The sequence below is a fragment of the Archocentrus centrarchus genome, chromosome 3 (genome assembly GCF_007364275.1).
Source record: "Archocentrus centrarchus isolate MPI-CPG fArcCen1 chromosome 3, fArcCen1, whole genome shotgun sequence".
In the NCBI taxonomy this organism is placed as follows: domain Eukaryota; kingdom Metazoa; phylum Chordata; class Actinopteri; order Cichliformes; family Cichlidae; genus Archocentrus; species Archocentrus centrarchus.
The window spans coordinates 34,742,038-34,766,950 of NC_044348.1; the positions used below are offsets into that span (position 1 = coordinate 34,742,038).

Below are 24,913 nucleotides of genomic sequence, written 5' to 3' on the forward strand. Positions count from 1 at the left end.
ACCTTTCCCATGTGTGAAAGTCAACAAAGGAAGTTAGAAAGATACCGTATTACAGGTTTATACGCTGCTCAGTGTGAATTTAACTGCTGCACTCTGTGCTCGCTCAAAGGTGAGACGTTTTAATTTTAATTTCTAAGACTTTTATTTTGGAAATCCTTAGCAGCGGCTGCATGGCAGCAGCTCTATAATGGATTCTGTCAATTCAATTTGGAATAAAATCCTGCAGTGTGTGTGCTGGCGTTTTAATTAGGCCCACGCAAAATCCTTATCTCCTCTCCACCAGCCAATGTAACCCACCAGCACTCAACGGTACTTAAGAGCTTGCATAATATCACAGCTTTGATCGGAACAAACACATACTGTAGCTGCGCACACACACACACACACACGCACGTACCGCCTCACACACACACACACACACACACACACACACACACAAAGAGGGCAAAAAAAGAGATCCTTGTCTCTCCTTATCAATACCCCAAAACCTTCGAGATTTTCTCCTTCATCACCTGCAGTCAAACACACACACACACACACACACACACGCAGTCCTGATCCCCGTACAGAGCAGCTGCTGTGGCTAATGCTCTGGAGTCTTGTTTGAAATCTCTCTAGAGGAATAAAAACAGCACTCATCACATAATCTGTTTCACAAAGCGACCCACGCCTCCTCCTCGCACATCATTTCTTCCGCCTCCTCCTCCTACATCTTTCTGCATCTCTGCTGCCCTGGTTACAGTTCTGGTGGAATCACATTAGTACCAAAGTGGCTGCCTGCTGCAGTACATGACAAAGTAATGGCAGCCGTCTGCGGTGGAGAGAAAGAGACGCCCCTCATCTTCCTCGTCCTCTTCTTCTTGGTCTCTCACATGCACACAGAGATGCTTTAAATTACAAGTTTTCTGCGACAGTAAATGGAGACAGATTGGAAACCTAAATAGGTGGAACATTCACAGTAAACGTAGTGGGGCGAGCTGATTGTTTTTCTGCTCGCTTTTCATTTTTCTGCTTTCTCACTGTCACATTTCATTTTTTTCTGCCTCATCTCTCTCCCCCAGACACCCGGGCTCTCTCTGTCTTTACAGCTTCTGTGCTAACTCTTCTTCTTCTTCTTCTTTTGTGTGTGTGTGTGTGTGTGTGTGTGTCCCCAGAATGCCTACGACATGGCAGAGCTGCAGAAGTCCCTCCAGCCGAGCCCGGCCCAGTCAGTGCAGTACTGCCGCTCTAGAGCCATGCACCACCCTCCTCCTCCTCCCCACCATCACCACCATCACCTCCTCCACCAGGCGCCCCCCATCCCACCTTCTTCCCAGTCGCTGGACCCTCTCAGCCGGACCGCCAGCTCCACAACCCTGCCGCCCTCCGCAGCTTCCACTTCCTCCACGGCCACCACCACAACCAGTCTCCGCAGGGACGTCCCCCCCACCAGGCTGCCGGCCCAGGGCCAGGCCCGCCCCTCGCAGCTGGCCCGCCGGTCCCTGTCCTTCTCCAGCCAGGACCTGGCCCGCTACCTGTGCGAGATCATCCGCGATGCTGACCAGCATCCAGACACAGGACCTTTTGACTCCCTGCAGGTCTTCTCCACTGAGGGTGGGGGCTCGCCTGCCGGCTCCCTCAGCTCCTTCAGTTCAGCAGGGCTGGATGGAGGAAGCGGCGGAGAAGGGGGAGGCGAGGTAAGGAGGGAGGAGACGCTTGGGGAGTGGGGGCCTCGCTTTGAGAAGCTTCGGGCGCTGTACGAGCGAGCCGAGGCCAGCGACCTCTGAGCTCCCGACACAAACTGATAGGACCCTGACAACGGGCCACCCAAACAATCAATTAGCAGACGCTTAGCGGCGACCGAGGCGGGGACAGCGAGAGACTGACTGACAGAGAGACTCGCTCCACACCCGGCACTTTGCTGACAGCTGACACAAACTGCGTTGTATTTACTGGATGATGAGACCTGTCAATCAAAATCGGGGCCTGAGAGACGGATGAAAGTGTCCCTGTGAAAAGAGCCTGTCGCTCTGCACTCACTCTACCTTGGATGGCAATTTTGCAGGAGCAGACGTTATCAAACCTACACGTCAGGTTAAATGCTTCAGAACGTCAGCCTGCACTCGGGCTACTCATCATGATGGAGCTTAGCTTCACTGTCGGAAAAATCTGTTCCAGTCACAGACACTAAAACCCCAAATTTCCTCCTCTGTGGATGAGCTGCCAGCTGAAGGCAGAAATGTGAAATGAAAACGTTTGGCCAGGATTCTTTTTTATACCTGAGCAAATCAATGCCACTAAATGTATTTTTAGCACCTTGCTGCTCTGTAAATAAGTGACTCTCATATATTCCACGCGGTACTGTTACGTGATGAGACAGTGAAGATGAGCTGGATCACACTGAGTAGCCCATCTAATGCAGTCTCACTGTAGTGGACACGTTGTGCTCTCGCTGCCTGGCTGTAAACAGCTTCTGTCAATGTTTGTATGAGAAAAAAAGAAGTGCTTCGACCATCACTGGTTTCCAGGGTGAGATCTTTTTTTTCTTCTGGTAATGTGTCTCTTACTAGGTTGAGTAATTCTGTATCGGTTGGGTGTTTTCAAGTTTCAGCGCTCCATGGGTCGTGAGACATCAAGCTTTCTACTTAGTACCGTGCCCGCGTCTTCATTTGATTTCCTATTCTCATTTGCGCTCCGTCGCTGCTCGTTGCTCCTCACCCGCGGGAGGGTGCAGCAAAAAATTCAAACATCTTTGTAACAAAGAAATGTGAGTGGACGTGGAGACCGCGGGAGGGAGGAAGCGCTCGCTCTGCTGCTCTGCTCCGTGCACGCCGATCCTCTGGCATACCAAATGTGGCGGCTGCGAGACACTGTTTTAACACATGCTCGGCAGAATACAAAGTACATCGAGCTTCCTTTCAAGGTGACTGCTCAATAAACACAAATGGAGGGCAGAGGAGGATGAAAGATATTTATAAGGATTATAGATATATTATATATAGCTCTGAGCTGTGATAGCTGTGCCATATACAGTTCACGCACACAGGCATCTGTTGTCTTTACTAAATAAGCACGCATTTCTTGGCTGAAGCATTATGATGAGGAGGATTGTGGGTAAGAGAACTGCAGGAACACATAATTGTGCATTTTTAAAAAAAAATATATCCAGACTGTGCCCCTCCAGCTTCTCCCTCCCCTCCCCAAAAAACAAACTTCCTGCACCCTGAGCTGCTCAGAACACTTTGTCTTGAACCAAAAGGCAAATAACAGTAATAAAGCAGCAAATGGGAATCTGAAAAGGCCCCGTTCTTCTCACCTTTTAGAATAAGAGAGACGATCACAGGGTAGGGGGCTGAATCGGAGAGCAAATGAGGGAAGCAGAGGGAGCCTGGCCCTGTGGGGAGCTGTGGAGGGAAGAGATGCTGAAAGCAAAAGTTTTCTGCACTGCAAATGGGATGAGCATAAAGCCATGTGGCCCCACCCACATGACCCCCCCCCCCCCTTCCTGCAATTCTCCTAAAATCCAGCCTGGCTTCTTCTGGCATTTCAGCTGCTGGATTGTGCTGGAAGCAGCAGCAGCGGCGCTCCCTTCATGCCTTTTTTTCTACTTGTCTTCACGCTGGCAGAGCTGAGCCTGTCGGCAGAGAGCAGTCAAAGGGTAGCAGAGTGTGAAAACATGTCAGGCCACTAATCCTAATAGGAGCTGATGGCCCGCTGTCATGCTGGGAAAACCAAAGGAATGTGAGGACCCCCCCCCCCCCCCCCCCCCCCCCCGAATATTTTAAAAAGTCGACAGAGGAGTCGATCCCCAGATCGCAGCTTCTCTTCAGTCACGTGCTTTTATTTTTCTCTGAACAGCTGAGGCAACAGTGCAGCTTTTCAAAATAAGAGTTTTGCCAGTGAAGTGAGGGCGAGTATACGACGTCGGAGATAAGACGAGCTTTTTTTTTCAGGCAGTGGGGATCTCCTCGAGTGGGATCCTCGTTTGTTGCTCCGAGCCTGAGCCGCACGCACAGGGACGAACCCCCCCACCACCGTTCATTTGTACCATACGACGGCTTCTTCAGTGTTGTGTTCTGGGTGCAGACATGTTGTGAACAATGTTTTTACCTCATTTGTAAGTACAGAGATAGATGCATTCAAATTATTGCTTTTTTCCAGAGAAAAAAAAACCATATTTTTTATCAACATGATGGTGATGAGCTTTTGACAGTTATATAAGTGTTTTGTATTTGCTTTGACCCCCCCAAATAAATTCATTTGCACCAGTGACTGCTGCATCATGACTGCGTCTGAAAAGAGAAACCGAAGGAAACTGAAGGCTGGTGGAGAGACGACAGGAAACGGCACTGTTGGGGAAACGGTTTTATTGATGCTGAAACTTCACGGATCCTTTCACCAACATCGTGTCGCGCATCAGAAGAAGTTTTAACAGCAGAGGAAACATTTCCAGGTTTGTGTGATTATGACAAAGTAGAACGTGACACCACAGGAGGAGTTCAGTGGATTTGTACAAAAGCAGAAATGGGAAAATGACCAAAGGCACCCAAATACACACGACAGCAGTCTGCTTTCAAATAAACACAAAGATGAACTTTTTCAGGGTCGGTTTAGATGCAGGTTAAAGGTGAAGCACTCAGGGTCACAGCGTGTGTCAGATACACCTCTTTATCTCAGCTTCCACTCGAGAGCTGCACAAAGGACTCTTTAGACCACCAGGATGTCTGCGCCTCATCTAAATTACAATTATAGAATTATACTGAATAATCACTAACTGTACAGTCAACTTTGGACTTTATTAAGGTCAGCAGTATCCTCACTACCAAACAGGTCATCAGTATGTCTGGGATGCTGTGTTCAGGTCTTGTCACCTGCATTAAGGTCAGGACTGACTCGGCTCAGTCCCAACGTGCAGCCTAAACACTGACCCCTCAGACTGAAAATGACCCCCTGAGTTCACGAGGGCTCCAAATGATACAAAAAGAAGAGACAACAGTCGTGTGATGTTACCATGAGCACTCCAAAAATGGTTTCTTACTGTTTGGGAATTTTTATTTCCCTTTTTTAAACCTTCTTCACAGCTGATTATCTTAAAGGGCCGATCTTATTTTGCAGGTTCTCGTCTTAAAGCGGAGACGAGACGTAGCTGTCAAAAAATGCACTGTTATAAATCAGTATACTAAGATTAAAAAAAATACTGTAAGAATTTAAAATGCTTTAAAACAATATAAATACCAATTGTGAGCTGGTGCACCAGTTAAAGTAATACTGGACACTGAGAGCTAGCAGTCCAGTTTCAGAGTCCACGTAAGCAGGTGGTTAAAGATCCGTGAACTTTAACTGAAAAAATAAACTGAGGGCTTATTGTTTTCAAACTGGATATTAAAAGATGAAAAACAGGTTGTTTTTTAATTTTCATTTTATACTCAATCTTTTATTCATTTGAAATCAAAACATGAATTCACAAACAGGAAACTGGAAAAACGGGCCGCCTTATATTTTTCTCAAACCGGAGGCGCGTATTTGACACTTCGTTAGTTTATGGTTTTCAGTAGTGATGTTCGATACCCCAGATTTCCTTTCCGATCTGATACTGAGTAAAAGTCAAGCTGGTATCGGCGATACTTTGTGCAAAAACACCTAATGTGTCTGGTAAATCTAAAAAACAAATCTTGGCTTCATAAAGAACACATCACTGATTTATTTTAAATGTGACTTTTTTTTACATTTTACCATTTTGTCTGAGCACGCTGCACCTTACGCGGAAGAAAAAGTAGCAGAATCTAAGTGTTCAGCCTCCACAGTATCTGCACGATCCAGGCGATGTAGGTGCTGCTTGGGTTTCCTCTGCAACAGCTGATAGTTTGATCTCGTCTGCAGCCCAGTGGATGAAAACCCAACGCAGCATCAGGGACCAATCACAACACTCAGAAAAATAAGCTTGTTTGCTTTTTTTTAAAGAACGGGATCAAAGTTCTCCAATTTCAGAAATCATGTGGAAAGACTCCAGAAGAAGGTTCTGCGCTCATGGTTCTAACATGATGGGAACACCACAGGTCAGGGCCAAGTCACGAGAACCGCCCTCCCACACTAAGCTTAGAGCTGAACATTCATCAGCTGCACAAAGCTGCTTGATAAGCATCTTCAGTGTATTTCAACAGCACCCACTTTACAGCAGAGCAGTTTGTACGTGTGCACACAGGTTAATGACCGCCGCCGTCGCCTCTTCATTAAGAAACCCAAAGGTGGCGGCAGCCTGCTCCTAAACCCAATATGTATGGAAATTAACAATGCTGAAAAAAATATTACATTAGCGGACCCTTATTAGGCAAACGTAATGGAATCACTTCGCTCTCAAATAAAGCAATCAGACATCTCCTAAATTAAACATCCAACATGGAGGAACAAGCGCCGCCGAGCCGATTGGTATGCGTCCCACCGAGGCCCCGCCGTTAACGAACACCGTGCTTTCAAAAGCTCTGCAGAAACCGTGTGCAGGAGTGCGCACGCATCTGTGAGAGGGGGCCTTTATCAAAGACAGAGGTCCTTATTAACAAGTGTACGAGTACAGGCGAACCGAGCCGAGATGAAGGGGACGGGACGAAGGGAGGGTGCTAATTGTCCAACCGCTAATTACCAATGCCGCTCCAGCCTTTCAATCAGCTCCTCTCCTTTGGTGTGAAAGAAGAAAATGAGGAAGATCACTGAGAATCCATGTTTTCATGCGCTCTCATTTCTCCTCTGCTGCTGTTTAAACATGAGCGTCTCTGCCCCCCCTTCTTGTCTAACCACAAAGCCTCAGTTTGATATGCAAGTGTTGGCTCCTCTCTATTTTGGATTGTGCCTCAGAATCAGCACCGTTGTCAGCCCGCTGCAATTTCCTCACCACTTACATTATTCATGTGTGTGTGTGTGTGAGACTGTGTGTTTGTGGCCGTGTGTGTCTGTCTGTGTGTGTGTGTGTTGAATGAAGAGGTTGAGCCTGCTGCTGATGAGAATCACAGAAAGAAAAAAACATGGCGGCAATCACAACAACAGCGCTGCCACAAACACCGCTCGGTACCAGCTCTGCCCTCAGCTTTACAGCAGCCGACATGAATGTCCTCCTCTTTCTTTTCATGGCTGACAGCATTTATCACAGCGACCAATAAAGTGGCTACATCTGAGGCTAGCTGGCGGTCTGACCTGCTCCGAGTAAGGCTGAACCTCCTGCTGCAGTATGCAACCACAGACTGTATATAAAAGATGAAGGTAGCTTCTGGGTCTGGAAAGTGCAGCTACTGCAAATGCACCTAAAACCTGCATCCTCTCGAACCTCCAGTAGGGGGCGACTACTCGCTGTACAGGTGCTCAGAAAGGAATACCAGAAATTTGGGAGTTGAATTCACAGCAGTAAGATGACCTGATAAAAGGATGCACACTTTGTCTGCGGCAGCATAGACTTTCTGATCGGCTCTCATAGGGAGAGGAATGCTGTGCTGAAGGTCCTGTAACAGGAAGAGCCACGCTAACGATGCAGGAAGTAAACCTGTTAATTTTTTTTTTACCTTCTTTTCAATAAAACATTTATTCTTATGTACAATCCTGAGGAAAAGAAAATGCCATGGCACACAGAGAAGGGGATGGGAGCGAAACTGAGCTTGCCAGATGCAACAGTTCATCAGCTGGCACTGCAAGGAGAGACCCATAACTGACTGCTAATCAAGAACGAGCTAACCACAAAGATCCAGACTGCAAACAGACATTAGCCAGCAGCTAAATCTGGTGCACGGCCTCTCGATTGGGTTGATGTTTTGGTGGATTGTCCCCAACAAAAAATAAATACTAAAACATCTATAAGTGGTTCAATAAATCCTTCATTGGACATGGTAATGATCTCATCTCCAGTTATTTTCTTGCTGTGTTTGTGGGGATATTTCAGGTTCTTTTGCCTTTAGCAGAAAATCACAAGACAGCTGCTATCAGTTTAAATAGCGTGCACGTTAAAAGTAATCCAGGTTATTCTGCAGCTCCCAATTAGAAACATCTTACACACACGTCGCAGGCAGGAAATCAGAAAATTACCATTTGGAAACGAGGACAGCTGTAAGAATACACACTGTGTGTGTGTGTGTGTGTGTGTTTCTGACCAAAACCTGGCTGTGCAGAACGAGCAGACTGTGGGCTGCAGCTTTCTCAAGAACCACGTCTCCATCCAGTATCAGTGAGTGACTGAAGTCATCTGTTACAGGAAACACAACTAAAACATAAATCATCTCTTTGTGACGACAGTTTAATACCAACAAAGTGAAGACATTTTTTAAAAGAAGCTCAAAGGCCTGTCTGAGGGTTACAGCTGGGTTTTAGGCTTAGAGTAGGCTCAGGGTCAGGGGTCAGGCTCAGAGTTTGGCACATGGTTGTGATGGTTAAGCTTATGGGTAAAAAGGGCTCGAGAATCCACTCGTGTTACTAAATGAACTCAAAGACAGCCGAACAAACATGCTGTGTGTGTATGTGTGCCTGTGCACCTACACACACAGTGGAGCAGGACAAACTGACAGTAGTGGTACTAGTAAAACCATTACTAGTACTAGAAGTACTAGAAGTAAGATCTAACAGTTGCACATGTTTCAGTGGGATTATGAGATCCTGCTTAAGCACATGTTTTATGTTCAGCATCTTTAAGGAATCAAGAGTTCAATTATTAATCATGGTGTTATGAATGAGGCGCCTGGTGGATCCACTAACATGGCTGAAAGAAACGGTTTGGTGCCCATCTGAAATCATGTAGCCGTTTCTAAAGAAATAACTCTTCAGTTTTATCATTTTTAGGAGGTATTTATGTTCTAACCTACACGTCCAGAAACTTAAACTGGATATTTACCTTTAATATCGATGGATGTCTACACTTTATAACTGAAATAAGTCTGAACTACGGTGGCAAATTTAACCAGCATAAACTGTTAAAGGTTTAAAGTATTGTATCAAATCCCCACAAATTAAAAGCTCAACAGATCTCAAATTTCTGTCCCTACTTTCATTGTCAAAGATGAAGTCAGCTGCAGGTAAACACAGTTTCTCTGGATCTTTACGTTTGGCTCTGGAACATCGAGTTACCGAAACTTTTTGGGATGGTGGCTGAACGAGTGGATGAAGAACAGCCCGAAGCAGGATTCCTACATTTGTTTCCACACTCCACTAACAAAAACAGTGCAGCCCAGAGCTCGGAGCGGCCCGCTGTTCCAGCACCACGTTCACGTGTTGAAGAAATAATGGCCATGATCACAGCTGGGCGCAGTGCAGAGAGGAGGCAGAGGAACAGCAAGGATTCGGCGCTTTTCTTTCTTCCTTTCCTCCTCCTCCTCTCTCCCCTCTGGCCTCTGCTGGGGTCGTCTCGCGGCCTCGGTGCTGCTACTGAGTCACGCTGGGCTCTGATGAGCCCTTGGTATTTTTCTTGCGTTTCTTCTTGAGCCGGTACACATGGAAGGTTTTGTTCTGGAATGTTCTGGTAAAGAGAGCGGCGTAAGCTGCCGCGTCCGTCTTGATGGCGTCACAAAAGCGAGGGTGGGCGGCGGGGGCGAGGTCCGGGTCGTTCTCTCCAGCTCCGTCCATGATCTGATAACAGGACAAACGCATCACCATTAACAGCAGCAGGAACGACAGCAGGCTGAAGGCAACACATTCAAAGATAAAGTTCGATAAAGTCCAGCAGCATCGCAGCCTCTTACAGGCTCTGATTTCACTTGCCGCTGCCAGTTAGATCTGGCAGAAAATCTGCATCAATGCTTTAGTGCATTAAGAGCTAAAGTGAGTCTAAATGAATAAATATTCTGCTTTGGGATTATTGATTCTGACATTGATAAAACAGCAGCCAAAGAAGGCCGAACCTAAAAAAGGCAGTGCAGGACACATGGAGATGCTGGCTTCAAGGACCGCTTTTCTTGGAAGGAGCAGGCTCCTCATTAGCAGCACTGAAGGTCATTAACAAAAAATACCAACTTCTAAAAAGGATCCCACAGAACGGCACTATTTTCTGGCGAGATGCAACACTTGTGCAGTTTTAAAAAGAGGTGGGTGGGACTGTGAAAGTTTCTGAATGGTAAACTTTTAATAAAATGAAAAAGGAGGATATTCGTTTATTGTATTTAGTCGTGAATATTTTAACTAAAGATTTCACACAGTGAAATCAGAAGGTGTCTCATTTAAAAGCACTAAATAAGCCTCAACATTAGTGGCAGTGGTGCAGTGGGTAGGCGTTCGCCTTGCAGCCAGAGGGTTGCTGCGCTGCGTTGTGTCCTTGGGCAAGAAACTTAAACCACATTGCCTAACGGTAGCGCCGGTCTCTGGCTGCATGACCGCAGATGCTCGTCTCTGGATGAGTGATCTGGAACAATCATTTCGTTGTGCGCACAATGACAGTGCGTTGAATCTAACACGAACACCTCTGACAGGTGATGTGACCAACTAGAATAATCCCACTGCAGGGAAAACCTGTTTATGTGGATGTTACTTTGACACCATCCACATGAGCATTTTTTTTTTTTTTTAAACCAAGCGGCTTTATGGCGAATGATCGAAATTCGCCGTGGTGCCACGGCCACACCTTCCAACAAAAACTCACCAGTTTCACGATTTAGATTCAGGCATGCCTGCAGTTTACACTGAGCAAATATGAAGTCGATCCCATTATAACCCTCGGAGGAGTTAGAAAAAGTATGAGGGCTGCAAATCACCCAAATAATCCAAAATGAAGGACTTCCTGTTGGGTGTAGGGCATCGCTACAGGAAGACTTTTTGTGCGTCTTGACATGTTATATATGTGTACCAAATTTCACACATGTACATGAAACAGAGCAGGAAGACTTACACCAAAACTACTAAAATATGTACATTTTCACCAGTTTCACGAGTTTTGAGCATGTTTAGGCCCCAAAAAGACGATTCATTTACAAAATAAAACGGCAAAACTTTCAGTTGGCTCTTTCAGTACTCGAGCCCTAATAATGTTATAAAAAATGCTTAAAGTCTCCAGAAGAGCGCTGACATTTTATCGTTTGTAAGAGTCATTAATCCTCAGGGTGTTGCAGGAAAGCACTGAGCAGAAAAAAAGGAAGTAAAGATATACTGGAGTAACATGAAAAAAGAAAAGAAGGCAGACAGAAAGACCAGAGGTGATAAAACGAAATAAAGGAGTACGAGAGGAAGCAAAGACGGACAGAAAGAGACGGAAATCCAGCATTCCTTCAATAAAGCTGTCTACATGTCAGATGTTGTGTATGCCGTGTGACATTTACGGCGTCGCAAACGCAGCCCGACTCTCGGTGTTTCATGTGTCTTACACGACACGGGGCCAGACCGCCGCTCGTCTCTGCTAATCCAAAGAGCCAGAGCGCGTCTGACATCAACATAAAGAGTCTGGGGGAGCGACAGAGTGAGAGACGGCGGCGCGCAGATAAGAAGTGCGACTATTGATCTGTCCGGGGAGAGCTTTCGCCGAGTCTCAGGAGTCGGCAGAGGGGACGCCACACACACACACACACACACAGAGTAATGAAAGCCACCCACGTGTCCGTTGGCCAGGTCGAGCAGGTCCCGCAGTCTGCAGCCTCGCCTGTGCCTCCGCTCGTAGCAGATGCTGTTTTCCAGCACCACGTAGTCGGCCCCAGCAACCTTCAGGATATCGTACACTTCCTCTGGAGAGCGCCGAGCGTACACCTGATACACCTGTTCTCACACACACACACACAGGAGACAATGAGCTTATTCATGTTTATACGGATTTTGCTGGAAGGAAGCCAATATTAGCTTTACAGTGCTGGGAGGGGGAGCATCTCTCCTGGAACTCAATTACCAGACAGAGTTATTTTCTGAATTACAGTTTATGAAACTTGGTTCATTCCAATTAGAAAACGTTTACTTTGAAAAAATTTGAATGAAAACAATCATGACTTAAACAAAGCCGGCGGGAGAACAAGAACAAAAGCTGGAAGCTTAAATCCCAGCTTCCTGGAAAAACTGATGGTTGATCTTTTGTTTGTAGCAGACAAAAGATATAAATGGACAAATTATGAAACCCATAAATACTGTAAGAACCGGCTGAGTGCTGATTTATTGGACAGCCAAAACACAGCCCAACAGAAAGGTTTAAATGAGCTGTAAAAAAACACACCTGCGACTGAAATCACCTTAATTTAACCACTAATTGCTGTTTTGTTTGACTGTCTCAACCCCGGATGTGAAGCAGACTCACTACATCGGGCTTTCAGTGACTACCACAGTGACACAAGCATGAACACCGCCTTCTGCAAATGAGCCTACACCTGTCAGCGATGACGCACGAGGAGCGTTCGTTGGTGCCATTTGGAGAGCCCTTCTCAGGGTGATGATGGAATCTGGTGCAGACTTGAACCACATCGGAAATACAACTAAATATTAGATATTAGATAGTTACAGTCAAGAAGAGAGCCTCTAATGTGTCTACTAACTGAGGGGCGACTACACACAATAATGCTCCTAAATATAAAGTCTGGGAACCCCCACAGCTGTTCATACTGAGGGAAACATAAATGTTCACATTCATCCTCTCGAGAGGATCTCATGAAAAGCTCCAAACCAACATTTAACTGAGGCAGCTTTCTGTGAAAAAAAAAATAAAATCTGAACTGCTGTAAATAACCTGCTTAAACTAACGCACTGAACCGCCCTGTGTCCCTGAGATGAAGCCCTGCACGGCCCGGTGGACACTGGCAGTACCAGTGAGTATTATCTGAGCATTCAATAAACAGGAACGTGTGTTACGCTCAGGACAACGAAAACTGATCCTAAACCACTGATTTTTCTGGGCTTCTGTCTGAAACACGCATCAAACTCCAAGGCCGGAGGCGACGACGCTCAGCCTTCCACAAACTCCGATCCGGGTTCTCGGTACAGTCAGTCTGCAGCCCACCATGCTAGCTAACACAGAATGGCAAAAAAGGAAAGTTAATGATGAAGGTGGGAGATTAAATACTTCTTCAGCACAGAGACCAGTTCATGTCCACACACACCAGCAGCAACAATGGACAGGAAACAGGAAGTCACTGAATCATGTGAACGGCTTGTCTTAAAGTCAGATTGGAGCTGAGATGAATCCAACCTACAGACTCTATGAATGATCGCAGGTCACCAGAAGCTCAGGAAATAATCACGGCTGTGGCTGAATCCAGCATTTCTCCATAAATAAAAAAAAGGATGTGGTATCGAGTACTTTCCTGAGTATCGGTACCGAGTGTGAAATTATTGTAACCAAATCAAAACAGTGCATTATTTTTGTTTGGCTCAGCGGCACGATGGGAACTTTTATGTCAACTGCATGATGAGAGCTTTTCTGTGGAACAGGACGTCTGTACGGCGGTGATGTCGGACATCAATTATCAGCTTGATTTTCTTCTCCCATTGGAGCTTTATTATTCACACCTGTGGTCCTAAAACCTCTCAGGGGGTGCCAAAAAAGTCCCAGAAATACTGAGGCCTCAAAAATGTGAGTTTTTGGCATCAACCATCAAAAATAGAGCGTAAAATAAAGGTGTGATCAGCTTTAATTTTTTTTGGTCTTCACATGCATTTTCATCTTTGAAATGTTCTGTCGACCCCCTTCCCCCCCCCCCAGCACTGAGGAGCTGCCCTCACGATTTAAAGCCACTGAGATGAAGTCAGTTATGAACTGCTGCACGTAAAGCGTTCACACACACACAGAGACGTGGGGCTGTCCTCTCAGTCTGCTGAGACTGCAGCTGGAGCTCCAGCAGCGTGGACCGCAGGCACAGGACAGGTCACAGCTGAAGTCTCAACACTTTTAGCCAAAAAAGATTTTTTGGGGGAGTTTCATTTGGTTCTGCTGTGGAACCTCCCTGTTCTTCTAGGCCCATATCTGCCCAGTGTAAGTACAGCAGAAGCCCTTGGGTAGAACAGCAGGGTGATGGAGTGCAGGTGTAGAGGGGAAACATCCAAAGAGCTCATGTTTGGTTTAACTACAGCAAAACCACTGTGATAAAATTAAGTTTCATTTACTTTTTTAACCAGATGGTCATAAAACAGGAAAATACGTCAATTTCTGTCAAATAACGTTTCAATTTTCCACAATAATTTACCCAAAGTGCTTTATGTTTTAAAGAACCCCTAATGTTAGAAAGAGAACCCCAAAGGGGGGCAGAAACATTTCTGGAGAGGGTGGATACAGTTCATCAACACGTGGGGACTGAAAAGCAGAGAGAAGGAAGTGCTCAGTGCATCATGGGAAGGTCCCCAGCAGCCTGAGGTTATATAGAGATCCTAGAAAATGTAGCACAGACTCATTGCTTTTAATGGGCCGATCTTTTAGCGTGTACGGTTCCCCCCAAAGGCAGCAGTTACTGGGGAAAGACTATACTGGAATTTACCAATAAGAGTAACTTTGGAGACAAATAACAGAAAAAATGTACCTTTACTAAAGTACGGAAACCCCAAAGGCTGCAGGAGAGGCGGTGAGTGTCCATTTCAATCATAACTGACTCTTTATGGGCAGCAGCTGGATGAACTGCATTTATATTAAATGAACTTTTCTGTTTTTACTGAGCGCTCAAAGCGCCTTCCCCTGCAGACCACATTCATCACAGGGCTCAGGATACTTCAACATGCTGGAGATCAAACCGTTGACCTCCTAATTAGTGGACTACCTGCTGTAGCGTGCTGTAAAGGAAAAATAACTGGCTATATATATATAAAGGAACTCCTCTAATCTCATTAGCTGGTTCTTTATCCTGCAAAAAGACGCTGACCCCAAACTCCCTGCCTGTGGATTCACAGCTTTCAGACAAAAACTGGAGAGTGGGTGAATGAGCATGTCATCGGATTTAAAGCCTAACGAGCATTTCAGCAGCTCAGTGGTAGACGTACTTCTATCAGGCATCGCTGCAACCACCTATTAGACTTTCACACATTTGGGAAAAGACTGAAACTTATTTTCCTCAAAGGTGAAGGTTCTAGCCAGAGGTTGTCGCTTCAAAAGAGCAACAAATGTAGCGACTTTTTTCCGGTGACCTCAACGACTTTTGGAGGTAGCCTGGAAGCTGAAATCGTCTGCTGACACTGTGTGTACACAAAACACAGCGTCCCTCCGTACGCTTCAGCATCGCCCGGACCTTGGTTAGAACTGCCCCTCACCCCGCCTCAAATTAGCATCCCACACACACACACACGAACACACACTCGCACCAGGCTGAAATGATCCAGCCCCCCCCCCCCGAACAGGATAAGCTTAAGAGAACGGATGTGTGGAACCAGAACGCCAGCATTTCCTTTTACTCTTCAGAAGGCACGCTGTGATGTCTTAGCACATTATATGCTACAGTTCATACAATAAGACTGTTTGACAATTGTTACTGTTTCAGTAGTTACCAATTCACTGTGCAAAAGTCTTGAGTCACCTCTCATTTCTTTACATTTTGCTTCCAAGGAGCCAGACTGTCATTTTTAAAGTGGTCCTAAGCAGCAGTTTTTCCACTCATTTTCAGTCCATTCTTTGGACCTGACCCTTTTCAGAGGAATTTGTTTTTGTTATGCCAGTTAACACTGACATATGAATCATTCAAGCATAAAAATGCTCCTGACTCAAGGGATGAACCTGAGCTGTGTCTACATGTAACAGACAACTCAGCAAAGAAGCTATTTTAAATGGTCTCTTTAGCAGCCTGTTGCAAAAGCACTCCATTTGTTCCCATTTCTTTAGTTAAATCTAAGAAAGATGTGACAACACAGTCTGACAGGCATCAACAAGGTGATTCCCAAAGAGATGTCACCTGAAAACTTGACATGTCTCGACATGATGAGCAGCGTCCTTAAAAAAATAATAACTGAGGAAACTGAACAAGCAGAGGACTAAAGAAGTAGCAAGCCTACAAGCTATCTGCAGCAGATGAGCAGCATCTGCTGCTCATCATGTCTATAAGAACACCAACAGGACCTCAGAGATGCATCCGCCCCTTCAGCTGATCGACCGCGATGATGTCAGTGGAAGGGTGGCTGTCAGGAAGCCATGCTTAGGCTGCGGTCTGCCAATTTACACAAGAACTGGACTGAAAATCAGGGGTAATGAGTCTTATGGAGTCATGAATCCAAATTTGGCATTTTTGGTTCAAATCATCATCAGTGTGCACGGAGAAGGTCCAACAGAGAGCATCTACAGCCATGTGTAAAACACGGTGGAGGCTCTGTCATGGTTTGGAGCTGCATCTCAGCCAGTGATCTTCTCAAAACTGATGAAATTATGAATGCAGAAAAGTTCCATCAGATGTTGAGCCACCACCTGGAGAGCATCTGATTGGAAACGGCTTCATTATTGAGCGTGACGATGACCTCAAACACACTGCCAATGCAGCAAAAGCACCTGGACAGAAACACCATCGGTCATGCGCTCGGACCTTATTGTAGCAGTGTGGGATCATCCCGACAGAGAAGAGAACGAAAGGCAGAAGCACCCAAAGAAGAGCTCCGAATGTCCTTCATGAAGCCTGGAGACCTGTTCCTGGAGACAGGAAGCTGCCTCAGAGTTCAGGCTGTGAGCATAACAAATTCAAGCTTGTTGGAATTGTACAAACTCTGTGCTGTGTTTTCATGTACACGTTATAATAAATTCCTGTTTTAGTAAAATATAAAGAAATGAGGGGTGGGTCAAAACTTTTGCACAGTACTGTAGGTATGCAAATGAATACTGAAAGGACAAAAACAGGTGATGAGAATAACTGCATTTTTGACCACTAATGAATTATTTTGCAGTGACACTTTTCTAACCCAGAAACTAGTTTTAAATTCATTTATGCAGTTTTCTTCCACAACAACACAACCAAGTTTGCATGGCTGTCTTTAAGGACACCGACTGGTATACCGCTGTCTGTAGCACCTTACCTAAAGCCTCTAATCCCCACACAGTCCTAACCCTAACACAGACTTTTGATCAGGGCTGAGAAAGGCAGGACCGCCCAAAATACCTCCACGTTTTCAAAATAGCCTCACTCCAGCGGTCTAACGCTCAAACCGGTCCTCATAAAGATAGTTGGACACAGATAAAGCCCAGCAGGCCTGCACCAGTGTCGTGGTCCATTAATGAGCTCCATACTAGGCTCGAGCCTCGCCAGCGGCTCAGCATGGCTGACTCCCCGCTGGGAGGCAAATCATAGGCTCAGCTACCCGAGAAATGACCCACACATTACTTCCTGCTCATTGCAAAGACGACACACCGCACACAGGAGCAGCAACACTAATAATAAAGAGAATTCTCCATTGTGTTTTGTCATTAGTCGCATGCGGTCTGCAGGATGTTTTGCTACGAATATGCTGGATGTCACGTTTTGTATTTCACTGTCTGATTTCAATCAATATGAGAGTGACAACCAGTTATTTAAGTGTATCGGTCGGGACATGTAATAGCAGGCATTTGAAGGCCGAGGGGACGAACACACTAATGAAAAGACAAAGCAATGAGAATTAATGAGTAAGACACAGAAGTGAAACAGTGCACTTGCTGCTTTGTGCCTCTACAGCATTTCTCACATATATTACAAAACTAATACACACTCAAGTGCATGTGCCACCATTCATCTCTCCTTTACTGGAACACAGCACTTTCAGGCTCCATTTTTCCTACGTTACCATTCATTCTGGCGTAATGGATGCACAATGTACTCAGTGCATCTTCTGATCCCATATTCATTCAGACAATCACTGCAGGTCAATGGCCCCCATCTACAGACAATTCCCTGGTCTCTCACGCAAGACATTAGTGCAGAGCTGAGTGAGACGGATGGGCGGGGAGGTTGAACCAAACAGATTTCTCTGTGGAGGAAAAATAAAAAGCAACAAGAGGAAGAAAATCTGGAAATAGCCTGAAAATTCTGACACTGAACGCAGCACCAAAATACTGGATAAAGGTTAAACATTACTCTAATAAACCTGAATGAAAACAAGAAAGTGTGCAGCTCAGTTACAGTGGCTTTAACAGACGAGGCTGGATCCGGTTTCCCTGTGAGTGTAACTGTGAGGACACGGTAACACAAAAACATCTCAGCGCACCTCAGAAACATTAGGTCGGATTTTTTTAACGTGCTGTTTCACTGTTTTATGTTTTTTAGACTCACAAAAACTGAAAATGAAGCTTTTAAATAAAGTGTTCACAGAAGTGTGAGTGACCCAATAATAAAGTAATCCTCACTCTGCAGTTAGCAAAAAGGAAATTATTTATCATATCATCACATACATCCAGACTTTACAGAGTGCTGCTGTGAAGAGGAAAACTACACAGCATGCACGCAGCTGCTCGTCCTCACTCATGTGCAGGTGGTTCCTGTTTACTGTGGATCTGCCGACTCAACCCGCAAACATGAAGCCATTTGGTTCCAGGTTTTATTAGAAATTTGTGATTTTTCTCTGTGAGATCTGAGTGGTTTCCTAAGTTTATAACCTTAAGAAGAAGAAGAAGAAAGAGCTTTAGAGCTTTATTTGTCACATACATTTACATGCAGTGAAATTCATTCTCTGCATTTAACCCATCACACACATGGAGTATGTAGTACACACAGCACAGCATGGAGCAGGGGGCAGCCAAAGGGCGCCCGGGGAGCAACCTGGGGGGGTGGGCTTGCTCAGGGACCCACAGTGATGCCAGCCCGAGGATTTGAACCAGGGTCCTCTCAGTGACGAACCCTCTTCTTCTCCCCTAGGCCTTCACTCCAGACACTCACTAAACATACAACATACCCCCACCTTTTTTTTCTCTTTACCTACACTGGGCCAGGTAACACCTTCATAAAGAACCTGCCTGAAGATTTAAACTGTAACTTAATGAGTCTTCAAAACCCAAAAACAAACAAGAAAAGGGACCTGTTTTAAAAAGTCTAGTTCCCAACAAGGGCACTCTCAAACAGCACAGATGTTTATTATATAACCCGAACTATATTACATTTAAGAGAGGATGAGGAGGTGAGGTGATGAAGATGAGGTTTTGTAGACACAGCGAAGGGCAGGACCAATAAAGGACAGAAGGGGAAACGTTGGTCGAAGGCTGACCGGACGTCGTCATCCATACTTTTTCTTTACCGTGTATCCATCTCAGGGTCGGGGTTGGCGTTGGTGAGATGTGAGTTACATCCTGAATATTTCACCAGCTTAACACCGACAGACGACATTCACACACACATTCATGACTACAAGAACTCTGGAGTCAACAAATGAACCCAAGACTGACACAGGCACAGCAGGAACACACAAACGCCACACAGGAAGACCCCAGCCAGCTCACAGGGAGTGCCTCGAGCCCGGTGCTGCTCTGATACATTTTTGTAAAGCTTTGTCAGCTCTCAACTTTCCCCAAACACAAATATTAAAGCTATGATTATTCTTAAAGTGAGTGCAAGCTGCTAATTGGCATTCAAACCCACCTGACTCAGTGTTATGAAGCTGACACTGTAATTACCATCAGTTTACTTCTGATTTTCCATTTACTGCGTTTGTGTTATCTTGCAGCCCCTCTGGCAGTGTGGTTTTATTGCAGTCTGCAGTACCTGTCTGGTCCGCTCCCGCAGGTCTTTATCTTCATAATGGGGGTGGTTGGTGAGGACTCTGCCTGTGCACAGCTTGATACCAGCCAGGAGCTGCATGCTTCCAGCAAACACCGCCTGTTTGGGTGTCTTTGTGCTGCGGACAAACAGAGACAGACAAATCGGTCACCTTCAGAAACGTATCGACTGCATAACTCGGCTAATTATGAACTACACGTAGAACCTAAAACTACAGAAAGATGGAAAAAGATGAAAACGTTTACAGGCAATTTGCACAAACAAAGCAATCAAAAAAAGGTTGATTTATTTTACTTTATTTTATTGTCTGCTGTTGTTAGTCACTCCACATGTTTTTGCCTTTTGATCTGCTGCAATAATTGAAACATACTATTGATGGCATTTAAAGTTTCTTTCAGAGGTGCAGCACCAAGGACAGCAAATACAAAAACATTCTTTGTGTCGGCGAATTAAATTACACAATGATCCCAAACAAATGATGAGCAGTTACAGTGGAAAGATCTACAGAGCCAAGGACAAGCTGTGAAAAGTTGTTCTGTGTTAACAAGTTATAACAGAACTTAGTATGTGTGTGCAGTCAAATCCTTTGCTGTGTCACTGTGAACCGTGGTCAGCTGCATCCTGGTTCCTTTAATAATTCTTGAGATAAACATCAGATTGATTGCAGTGATTTTGTCTACCCCAGGGCCTCCTCCCAGTGGGACATGCCCAGAACACCTCACCCAAGAGGCGCCCAGGAGGCATCCTAGTCAGATACCCAAACCACCTCAACTGGCTCCTCTCGATGTGGAGGAGCAGCAGCTCTACTCTCAGCCCCTCCCAAATGGCCGCACTCTTCAACCGCACTGAGAGAGAGGCCAGCCACCCTTCAGAGGAAGCTCATTTCTGCCGCTTGTATTCGCGATCTTATTCTTTTGGTTGGTTCTTTCGGTCACTCGTGAGGTGAGGTGAGGGTAGGAATGTAGATCGACCGGTAAATCGACAGCTTCACTTTTACACTCAGCTCCCTCTTCACCACGACAGATCGGTGCAGCATCCGCATCACTGCAGACGCAACTCTGATCCGTCTGTCGATCTCCCTTCACTCGTGAACAAGACCCCGAGATACTTAAAAACTCCTCCACCTGGGGCAAGAACTCGTCCCTGAGCCAGAGAGGGCACCCCACCCATTTCCAGCTGAGGATCATGGCCTCAGACTTAGAGGTGCTGATTCTCATGCCGGCCGCTTCACACCCGGCTGAGAACCGTTCCACTGCGAGCTGGAGGCCCCCCCCTGATGAAGCCAACAGGACCGCATCATCTGCATCGATTAGTCTGAAAGTCTGAATGTTCCCACAGTCAAAATTGATCAGATAATTAAACATTATCTGTACAAATATCACACATGCGTTTCAAAGCCTTTTGAAACACACAATCAGATTCTTTGAAAATCAAATCGGATTTTAAGTGTCCCTGAAATGTGTGATCATTTCAGCCCTTTTATAAAGACATACAAGTGAGAATGAAGGCAGACAAATATGGGAAGAAATCCTGCTGCACCGTCCACACAAGCAGTGACTGTAGTGAAGGATCAACACGAGTAAAGCCCCAAAGAAAAGCCTAAAAACACAGAAGACACTTCAGAACGAGCTGCCCAGGCAAAGCCAGAACACGACATCTTTGGAGAGACCTGGAGATGAAGGTTCAGTCTACTGAAGGTCGCCAAGAAGAGCGAGACAAACTGCACAACAGTCGATCACAAAGGCCTGCAGACGTGTAACTGATGGAAAACAGGCTTCTAAACAGTCTGGAGTTACTTTTATAGATCAGAGATTTCAGTTTGTGATTTTTAATTAAGATTTCTGGGAGCTGGTTCCACAGAAGAGGGGCCTGAAAGCTGAAGGCTCTGCCTCCCATTCTACTCTTAAGTATCGTAGGAACCACAAGTAAGCCAGCAGTCTGAGAGAGAAGTGCTCTGTTGGGGTGATATGGTACTATGAGGTCTTTGAGATAAGATGGTGCCTGATTATTCAAGACCTTGTAGGTGAGGAGAAGGATTTAAATTCTATTCTAGATTTAACAGGGAGCCAATGAAGAGAAGCCAATATGGGAGAAATCTGCTCTCTCTTTCTAGTCCCTGTCAGTACTCTAGCTGCAGCATTTTGGATCAGCTGAAGGCTTTTCAGGGAGCTTTTAGGACAGCCTGATAATAATGAATTACAATAGTATCCATTACTATATACTGTATGTGTGCAGCACAGTAATGACCAGCACACGTTTCAAGAAGTGGATGTTCACGTGTGCATCAGCCTGGCAGGAGGAGCAGGTGGAGGGTATGGGTTGATGTTGACCTCCTGACCTGCAGCAGATATGGGGTCACCGTCCTTTCGCTCCTTTTTGCCTCTTTGAGCGTTTTAATTGAACTGCTCGCAGCATTTCCCTCCAAGGCGATTACATTTAATTTGATGTTTATATTCTTATATGTAAATGGCAGAAAGGAACAGCAGGGCACCCCTGTGACATTATAAAAATGAAATAATGATGTTCTTGGCAGCATCCAGCACTGGCTGAAAGAGACTCACTATGGTGACTTGGCACAGATGCTGGCTTGCTTGTATTGTGTCTTTGTGTATAGGTCATGTGCTTAAAGGTGTATTTAAGCGCGTTAGCATAAGCCCACGGCTTGACGAGCATTTTAGTTTGTTCCTAAAAGCCTTGTTTACAGCCGCAGCAGGCAGCCGCCGCTCAGCTACGCTCCTCCTGCCCACCACCACAGAAAGGTTAGCAGCGAGCATGGATGCAGCGCAGCATTTGGCTTCACGTCACTTCAGAGTTGGCGGAAACAAAAAAATAAAGACTTCCTAATTTTGGGGTCACATTTGCACAGAAGCCACATCAAAATCTCTTAATGGCGCTCTAAACACAAAGACTTTAGTCCACCAAGAAAACAAAACGTGTGAGCTGACTGAAGGCCAGCTGTGCCCGAGCAGATCTTCATTTCCAATGCTGTGAATTACACCTGTGGTTGTTCTGCTGTCATGAAGGAAAAACATTAATCTGCCCAGAAAAGTCTCGACCTTGTCTAGAGAAAAATATCTGAATGATCCACCTGCTCGTGCTTTTCTAATGTTGCTGTGAAAACTGTCAAAGGCTCTTTTAAGAGCCACGCCGGCCTAACAGATTAACTTATCACCCGCAGTCACAAAGGGACTGAAATCACGCTTTACAGTTTTTTCTGCTCTTCTGGAAAGAATTCATGCACGCATGTAACAAAAGGCTGATCCAGGCAGACAAAAACAGGCTGTGTTGCTGAGCTTTATGCTGAATTGTTTGCAAAGAGGAAAAGCATGAACCTGAAATACCTGATAAATATCCAGACATGACAAACATCTGCTGACGTGATTCTGATTAGGAGCAAACATCGATACTGAGCGTTTTAAGAGGTGATGAAGGGCTGTTCTGTGGTACTGACTGTGTATCACTGCAGGATCTCTGTAAATACATGGTGTTCGGTAACCTCACGTGACTTCCAGCACAGCTTTGAACCACAGCAGTAGTCTAAGCATAACTGAAAGCACGTCTGCGGGCAGGCGGGGTCTGAGCAGCTGCTTTTCTGATGATTACTTTGGTAACTCACAACCCCCCCAAAAATATTTCTTGCCTTTAATATAAATGTTTTTATTCCACCTGCAAAGAGTTCAGCTAACACTCCGACTGCACACAGAGCTACCGTGCAGAAGCGATGATGATGATAGCGAGGCAGAGGACGTGACTCGAAGCGTTCTTATAAAAATGTCAGGATGGCCACAGATCGCCTGCTGCCCTCACTTCTGACTGAGAGGTGTTCAATCAGGGACGTCGCTCGGCCCCTCTAATTCTCTGTCTCTAAATGGCCTCTGGATTAGTTAGAAATCACACACACAGACACACACACAGATCACAGACACCACTTTCCCCATTTAAGGATGAAGCCAAATGCTTCTAATTTAGACAATTTAAAGTACGACAAGGAGGAGGATGACAGGAAGACAATTAAGGCAGAAAGAGAGAGAATGAGAGGAAGAGGAAGCAGAGGATTTAAAGAAGATACAGTTTCACAGACAGAAGGACTGGCCCATATTTCCTGAGCATGGATAAAGTCATTTGTTTTAATTAGACAAACACAATGACGCAGATCCACAAAACAAGAGAGAGCAAAGGGAGTGAAACCCCGTGAGAACTGGGCTGGAGTTATCCAGGGAACTTATGCAAGTTTGGAGCTCAGCTTTTTCCTAGGCAGGATAAACAGGCGAGACTGTACCAACACAAAAATGTCAGGAGAGCTTTTAACTGAATGCTAAAAATTTAATTGAGTGGCTTTCAGTTACTGTGACACTCCTGATGTCCACCCAGTAAAATGAGCCAGTCTACCTTTGGACTACAGCTCTTAGTGAGGGTGAAACCTCTGCAGCAGACACACTCCAGGTTATTATTCATCTCGTCCTTATTCTGCACCGATTCTAGGAAGAGAAAGCTGGATTATTCTCTGAAGAGTGGGAGCTTCACACAATCACATCCATCCAGCTCATCAGAAATCTCAAAACTTTGACACACGGTCAGTGAGACGATATTTTAGCAACATTAAAACTACCTAAATAACATCTTGTTTCATCCATTCGTTTTCCTAACCGATCATCCAGTTCAGGACTGGACCCCCTCCCGGCTGCCATAGGATGAGGTACGCCCTGCACAGGGTTGGCACAGAGAGGCACACGAACAGTCACACTCAGACTCACACCGACAGCCAATTTAGAACCATGTTGAGGTCTTTGGACCGTGGGAGGAAGCCGGAGTACCCAGAGAACATGGGAGAACATGAGGAGAACATGCAAACTCCACATAGAAAAGCCTCAGCTCTTCCCGGTGGAGCCCAGGACCGTCTTCCTGTGCGGTGACATTCACGACCGCCGATCCCGGTCTGACCGACTGGCTCTCACTGACGAACGTGTCTCTGCTCAGTCGTGTAAGTTAAAAAAAACTGGATGAATTCTGAGGCAGAAAAAGCTTCTTTTTGACTTCCATTCAACAATAAATGGAGGTAAAATCTAAAAATAATCAAATATTATTTGGTGTAGTTTTTTTACCCAGTCACTGGGCGTTACCAATCGTATTCAGCGAGGGCTCAGATCACAGCACGCATGCACTGGTTATTCTGGTCATACTGGTCTTTAACGAGGTGGTTTCTCGTTGACGAGTGTGGACTTGCTGTATAAACAGTGTTTGACTCAAATGTGCTGACTTTTGCAGTGCAGCCTTTTCCTTCATGAATGGCTCTCCGTGCTGAGTAGCTGGATGAGCTTCCTGAATCTGCAGCAAAACTGCTGTCAAAGCCCTCATTAATAATTTCCACC

General features: G+C 45.5%; 2 protein-coding genes across 4 annotated transcripts in view; one reads left to right on the forward strand and one right to left on the reverse strand.

Annotated features, from left to right (window-relative positions):
* LOC115778226 (neural-cadherin-like) overlaps nt 1–3,444 on the forward strand; it is a 319,537-nt gene extending 316,093 nt beyond the window's left edge. The window contains 1 exon segment of the mRNA XM_030726290.1: nt 1,155–3,444. Within this exon segment, the coding sequence (XP_030582150.1) occupies nt 1,155–1,766 (612 nt within the window). The 3' untranslated portion in view covers nt 1,767–3,444.
* Nucleotides 3,445–4,329: 885 nt separating this feature from the next.
* dpy19l3 (dpy-19 like C-mannosyltransferase 3) overlaps nt 4,330–24,913 on the reverse strand; it is a 64,724-nt gene continuing 44,140 nt past the window's right edge. For all 3 annotated transcript variants that reach the window (XM_030720839.1, XM_030720832.1, XM_030720827.1), the window contains 3 exons: nt 19,530–19,662; nt 11,524–11,682; nt 4,330–9,573 (listed from right to left, as the gene is read on the reverse strand). In XM_030720839.1, the coding sequence (XP_030576699.1) occupies nt 9,370–9,573; nt 11,524–11,682; nt 19,530–19,662 (496 nt within the window). In that variant the 3' untranslated portion in view covers nt 4,330–9,369. The remainder of the gene's footprint in view (nt 9,574–11,523; nt 11,683–19,529; nt 19,663–24,913) is intronic.